Here is a 6,945-nt window from a genome sequence, read left to right on the forward strand (position 1 = left end):
GCCTTATAGAATTCTCTTTAATGGCAGTCGCATTCTACAGCTGCAGCATCCCATAGGGTAGCCACTGGTTGCACAAAGCTACTAGGCACTTGAAATATGATGAGCATGACTGAAGAACTGAATTTATTTTATTTTAATGAATTTAAATTGAAATAGTCACAAGTGGCCAGTGGTTGTCCTATTGGACAGTGCAGGCCTGTTTCCTCACCAGACTGAGGTGAGGAAACATACATATTTTTTGTATGTATATGTATGCCAGAATTATCACATTTTTGAGGCCTTCAAACAATTCGGAAGAGCTCTGGAAGTCCTTAGAGGTGCACTGGGGCCTGTCAAGGAGCTTGGAGAGGACTCAAGCAATGGACTTCCCCACAGCAGGACCGCTCTACACTTGGCTGCTTTTCAGGGTAGAGTTTTCTGTTACAGAGTTTGAAAATCACTTCAAACCTCCCAGAAACAAACTTTAAAAACACTGTCAATAAACGTGAAACTCAACCACTCTAGCCCCAGCACACGGCATGGGAATGCAGCTCCAAAATATAGGGCCACACAACTGTAGTGTCTCAGGTTGCGTTTTGAAAATCCAGCTACCTCAGGGTTCCCAGGACCTGAGATCTTTAAATTGTAGACTTTAAAAGGCCTAGACTTTTCACTGTTCAGATTTAGTAATAAACAACAAGGCCTGATAATTGTTTATTAATTTAAATACAACTGACTACAGCAACAGTTCTATAGCATAACATAAAGATCAAAATATATGCATATCATATCAGAGACTTGGATTAAAAAACCAAAAATGACTAAGTATATTAGCAAGGGTAAACCATGCTCTATGATGGTTCTAGGTGAAGAAAAATAGGAAAGAACAAAGATCTTCAAGAGTCTTCTAAGACAAACCTCAAGAATGCCACTGAAACTGTTTTCTGGAGTTCTGTGTAAGAATTCACTTCAAAATAAGTTTTACATCTTAGGAGAGCATGGGATCCTCAGCTGGAGAAGGAGGTGGGGCGGGAGGTACTGTGAGGTGGGTCCTGCGAGGGGGAGGGACTTGTTCCAAATCCAAGTGGGAGAACATCTCCTTAGCTTCATCACTTTTCTGGGTAATTATCTCTTTTCTAGGAAGAAAGGCACATTGAATGCCATTTGAATAAAGATAGGGTTTTAAATAAATAGAAAGGAAACAGACTGGGCATGGTGGTTCATGCCTGTAATCCCAGCACTTTGGGAGGCTGAGGTGGAAGGATCACTTTAGCCCAGGAGTTCAAGATCAGCCTGGACAACACAGGGAGACCCCTTCTCCACAAGAAAATAAAAATTAGCCAGGCATGGTAGCATGCACCTGTGGTCCCAGCTACTCAGGAGGCCGAGGTGGGAGGATTGCTTGAGCCTGGGAGATCGAGGCTACAGTGAGCTATGATTGCACCACTGCACTCTAGCCTGGGTGACAGAGTGAGACCCTGTCTCGAAACAACAAAAAAGAAGGAACAAAAGAAATACCCCAGATGTCAGCATCTAAAGAGAATAGTTAACATTTTAGAGGACATCCTTCCAAGCTCCTCCACCCACACTCACCTTGCAGAAATGAGATATACTTTAATTGTCAGTCAGCTCTCCTCAGAGTGAGCTCAAGCTGTCCCCGTTGGTGCCATGGAACCAATAGAGTTGGAGTCTGCACCCTCACTCCTCCAACTCCCATCCTCCAAGGGTATCTTAGGATTAGAACAGGAGTTCTTCCCATCAATTAGCTTTCTCCATCCCCTACTGGCCAGCTCTCTGTACATTTCAGCCTGGGACAGGCTGTGTCTAAATGTTTCATTTGCATTCCAGCTATTCGTAGGGCCAGTCCAGCCTCAGGTTCACTTCACAGCTCCCTTTGGCCTAACTTGCCCCCATCCCCAGGCTGCGGGGTTCGCCTCCCCTTCTGCTGGGGTATACCAGGGTCTCCCCATCCTCCTCAGGGCTGGGCAAACCTTGACTTCAGGTGCATAGGACTAGCCTGTCAAGCTTTTACAGGTTCAGATTTAATTATTGCCTGAACATTTACTATGTTCTAGGGACTAGAAATTACCTAGAAACTAACCACATGTAGAATCTCAGCCCCCACATTAAATCTTTCAGCTGAGCAAGCTGAGACAGAAGGTGATTTACCCGGATCATGTGACCAGTAGAAGGCAGAACTGGAATCCAAATTTAAATTTCAATCTGGCCACAAGTTCACTGCTCCCATCTCCCAATCAAAGCTGATCCCTAATGTTGCTGAGAGGATGTGGGATGATGGGAAGGGAATTGTTTGGTGGCTAAGACAGGCCGCAGAACTATGCCATCTCGTCCTTGGATGGACATTAGAGCGCAGGGACCACACTTCCTGCAGACAATGCCCACTCTCACGGTCTAAACCCGTGGTGTCAAATTGGCTGTGCACCATTCTCAACAAAGATTTAACATTCCCATATATGGTAACTAAGAAATGGCACCTAATTCTTATCAATTTGCTAGAATCTTACACCCCAATAAACTCTAAGGTCAAAGGGCATTGTAAACAACATTAGATGGAAGTCTGTATTTTCTATTTCAAATCAATAATTTTGATTTTTTTGACCAACTTCTTATCAGATTTAGTAAGATTATTATTTTTAATCTCATAATGTACCCGACAAAGAGGTCAAGCTAGAGGTGTCAGCTTGGGCCAGGCACAGTGGCTCTCATCTGTAATCTCAGCACTTTGGGAGGCCGAGGCAGGTGGACCACTTGAGCCCAGGAGTTTGAGACCAGCCTGGGCAACATGGCAAAACCCCGTTTCTATTAAAAATACAAAAAAACTGGCCGGGCGCAGTCGCTCACGCCTGTAATCCCAGCACTTTGGGAGGCCAAGGCGGGCAGATCACAAGGTCAGGAGATTGAGACCATCCTGTGAATGGTGAAACCCCGTCTCTACTAAAAATAAAAAAAATAAAAAAAAAAAATTAGCATCATGGCAGGCACCTGTGGTCCCAGCTACTCGGAAGGCTGAGGCGGGAGAATGCCGTGAACCCAGGAGGCAGAGCTTGCAGTGAGCCAAGATTGCGCCAGCCTGGGCGACAGAGAGAGACTCCGTCTCAAAAAAAAATAGTAATAATAATTAACCAGACGTGGTGGCGCATGGCTGTAGTCCCAGCTACTTGGGAGGCTGAGGTGGGAGGCTTGCTTAAGCCCCAGGAGCTTGAGGCTGAGGCTACAGTGAGCTGTGATTGCACCACTGAACTCCAGCCCAGGTGACAGAGTGAGACCGTGTCTCAAAAAAACAAAACAAAACCAAACAAAGTGATCCCCACTCCCCACTCTCTATCAAGAGCCACAACCACCGACGCAGTGAACATACACAAATGGGTGTCATCACCCCTTGAAGGGCCATGTGAGAAAAGTCTCTTTTCCACAATAGATGACAAAGCAGTTTCCTTTTCTGTGAAATGTGTCTTGCAGCAGCATTAAATACATTTAAATAAACCAGTGCCAGCTACAGTTTCAGGCACTTGCTGGAGTTCAGTGTTATGCTCCATCCCAACCCCGCAAGCAATCCAAAGGAAAGATTTTGAGTACCTCCTGATCATGGTGACTCGGCGCCTGGTTACCTCGGAGGTCAAGTCCTTGTAGAGGAGATTAATGCTGTTGTTTGCAGGGCTTTTCTGAGCCATGGCTTTGCACTCAGGGGATTTGAGTAATTTAAAGTTACTGCACCTGTGAATGTAAAACACAAGCGCTGGCACACATGCTTCAGGGGTCAGGAATGCTCCAGCTAGGTCCAGCATGGAGCAGTTTGCAGAGAACATTCACTGCCTTACTCTCAGTGGGTCCTCCCTACAGCCTGGCCTTCATCCCCCTTCCCCCCAGGTCAAGAGGCAGATATTTCCTTAAATACCCATTATGAGGAGTGGGCGGCTAAGAGTAAAGTACTTGTTGGTTGTTTATATAGAACAAATGTGATTATTCCAATCATGCAATGGGCGGCTATCATTACCCCCAGATAACACTGAGGAAATGGAGGCACAGAGAGGTGAACTGAATCTCCCCAGGTTGCACAGCAGCCCTGTCTCATGCTGGTTCCCCTCTAACGGCGCCATTCCAGAGGAGCCCTTTCCTCACAGGGCTGTTTGACCTCACTGACACGTGCAATTCTTCCTGGAACACTTAGCCCTTAAAGAACAGGAAAGGGACATAAATAAGGCTGCAGTTGGGAACCATGCTACTTGTCCAGATACACACATGGCATAGAGACTGCAGGGTTGATTTTGATAACAGAGATAGCAGCCACCCACCCATTTACTGCCAGCCACCTTGGGATGTCCTTTTACTTTGTTGCCCCCCCCGGCCCTTTTTTTTTTTTTTTTGAAACAGGGTCTGGCTCTGTCACCAAGGCTGGAGTGTAGCAGTGCCATCTCGGTTCACTGCAGTCTCAGCCTCCCAAGTAGCTGAGACTACAGGTGCATGCCACCATGCCCAGCTAATTTTTGTATTTTTTGTAGAGATGGGGTTTCACCATGTTACTCAGGTCGGTCTCAAACTCCTGAGCTCAAGAAATCTGCCCTCCTTGGCCTTCCAAAGTGCTGGGATTACAGGCGTGAGCCACCATGCCTGGCCCTTTTACTTCATCTTATTTGATAACCACAGTAACCCCACATGGTAAGTATTATGATCCTCATTCAACAAATGGGGAAACTGAGCAGTAGGGAAATTAAGTAGCTTTTCAGGAGTCACAGAGCTAGAATTTGAAGCTAGGTCTGTTTGACTTCAAAGACTATATTATCTCCATTACAGAGCCAAGTCATCTCCCAAGAAACAGAAGATGAATTAGAATAATTCCCATTCCTAGACACCAGTCACACTCACATGGTGACTCTGCCATTCTAGAGCATGAATTGCAACAGCCGGAGCTCGCCAGCTCGATCTTTTGGCTGGAAAGGTTTGTTCTTATAAGGATGCCCAACTGACTTACCTTTAAGTCCCAGGTCAGCTTAGCATATAACTGCTTTTACGCATCAACTCATGGATTTGCTAGGAAATATCCTTATGACATACTCTGTACCCGCATACCAGCTACTTCATCTCTTTGAAAAGAGAAAAGGTGAAAAAAGGACCACCAGCGTCAACTTCCTCCCCTTTAGTCTTTTAACCTCCTGTAGTCAGTCTCTCTCAGGAACGTGGGTTAATAAGATTGATTTGCACCCTTAGAAAGCAGCAGCTGAAACAAATTACCCCTGGAGCCGTGTCCTTGAGAAATCTCCACAGATGTCGCAGGAAAAGGATGGGTCTTGGGGGCAGAGCAGGGAAAGAGCTTTCTGTCATGTGAGCAATGGGGAAGCACTATCTCAGATGCTAGTAAACACATTGTGACCTAGTCTCTTTATTGACTACTTTTTAAAAAGCTAATTCACATATGCCCCTCCTCCCAGCGCCATCAATAATCACTGATCCCACCTCTTCCTGATAATTCACAGCACTTCTGTTATGCTGGCAGGTGTTTCAGCTCTGAAATTAAAGGGGTTGATTGTGCAACTCCCACTTTTGATCTGAGTGATCTCGGGCAAGTAATTTAACCTCTAGAAGCCTTGGTTTTCTTACTTGTAAAAGAGGAGTAATAGTATCTTCTAGGGCAGTTGTGAGGGTTGAGAAAATGTTTGCAAAAAATCCTTAATTTTGCCTTTCTTGCATTTGTTTTAATTTTTAAAATGTATTATTACTATTGTAATTATCGAGACAGGGTCTCACTCTGTCACCCAGGCTGAAGTGCAGTGGTGCGATCATAGCTCACTGCTGCCTTGAACTCCTGGCCTCAAGTGATCCTCCCACCAGGCTGAGGCCAGGAGTTCAAGGCGGCAGTCTATTTCTTTACAATGATAATAAAACCACAACAGGGGCCAGGCGCGGTGGCTCACGCCTGTAATCCCAGCACTTTGGGAGGCCGAGGCGGGTGGATCATGAGGTCAGGAGATCGAGACCATCCTGGCTAACACAGCGAAACCCCATCTCTACTAACAATACAAAAAATTAGCTGTACGTGGTGGCGGGCGCCTGTAGTCCCAGCTACTCAGGAGGCTGAGGCAGGAGAATGGCGTGAACCCGGGAGGTGGAGCTTGCAGTGAGCCAAGATCACACCACTGCACTCCAGCCTGGTTGACAGTGAGACTACGTCTCAAAAAAAAAAAAAAAAAAAAAACCACCATAGAAGAAATTTGCTACTTGAGAAGATAAGATGTGATGAAGCTGGGATTAAAAACAAGGTCTACACAAGGTCTATATATACATAGATAAATATAGCTATTTCCTTTTGTCAATGAAAACAAACTCTGTAAAATATTTGAATAGATTCTGAGCCAAATATGAGTGACCATGACCTGTGACACAGCCCTCAGGAGGTCCTGAGAACACGTGCCCAAGTTGGTCAGGGAGCAGGTTGGTTTTATACATTTTAGAGAGGCATGAGACATCAGTCAAATACATTTAAGAAATACATTGGTAGGCCAGGCACAGTGGCTCGTGCCTGTAATCCCAGCACTTTGGGAGACCGAGGCGGGTGGATCACGAGGTCAGGAGATCGAGACCATCCTGGCCAACACAGTGAAACCCCATCTCTACTAAAAATACAAAAATTAGCAGGGCATGGTGGCACCCGCCTGTAATCACAGCTAATCGGGAGGCTGAGGCAGGAGAATCACTTGAACCCGGGAGTCAGAGGTTGCAGTGAGCCAAGATCGCCACTGCACTCCAGCTTGGCAACAGAACGAGACTCCGTCTCAACAAAAAAAAAAAAAAAAAAAAAGAAAAAGAAATACATTGGTTTGGTCCAGAAAGGCAGGACAACTCAAGGCACGGTGGAGGGCGGGCTTCCAGGCTATAGGTGAATTTAAAATTCTTCTTTTTTACAATTGGTTGAGTTTTCTAAGGACCTGGGATTGATGGAAAGGGAATGTT

The 6,945-nt window shown here is 45.6% G+C and overlaps 1 protein-coding gene across 1 annotated transcript; it reads right to left on the reverse strand.

Annotated features, from left to right (window-relative positions):
- Positions 1–967: 967 nt before the first annotated feature.
- MYOCOS (myocilin opposite strand) lies at positions 968–3,671 on the reverse strand. Its single transcript, XM_030825139.1, has 2 exons — positions 3,577–3,671; positions 968–1,115 (listed from the first exon to the last, which is right to left on the reverse strand). Exons 1-2 carry the CDS (start codon positions 3,669–3,671, stop codon positions 968–970), a joined length of 243 nt encoding a protein of 80 aa, XP_030680999.1.
- Between the last annotated feature and the right edge of the window lie 3,274 nt (positions 3,672–6,945).

Source organism: Nomascus leucogenys, chromosome 12, assembly GCF_006542625.1.
Source record: "Nomascus leucogenys isolate Asia chromosome 12, Asia_NLE_v1, whole genome shotgun sequence".
Lineage (NCBI taxonomy): Eukaryota > Metazoa > Chordata > Mammalia > Primates > Hylobatidae > Nomascus > Nomascus leucogenys.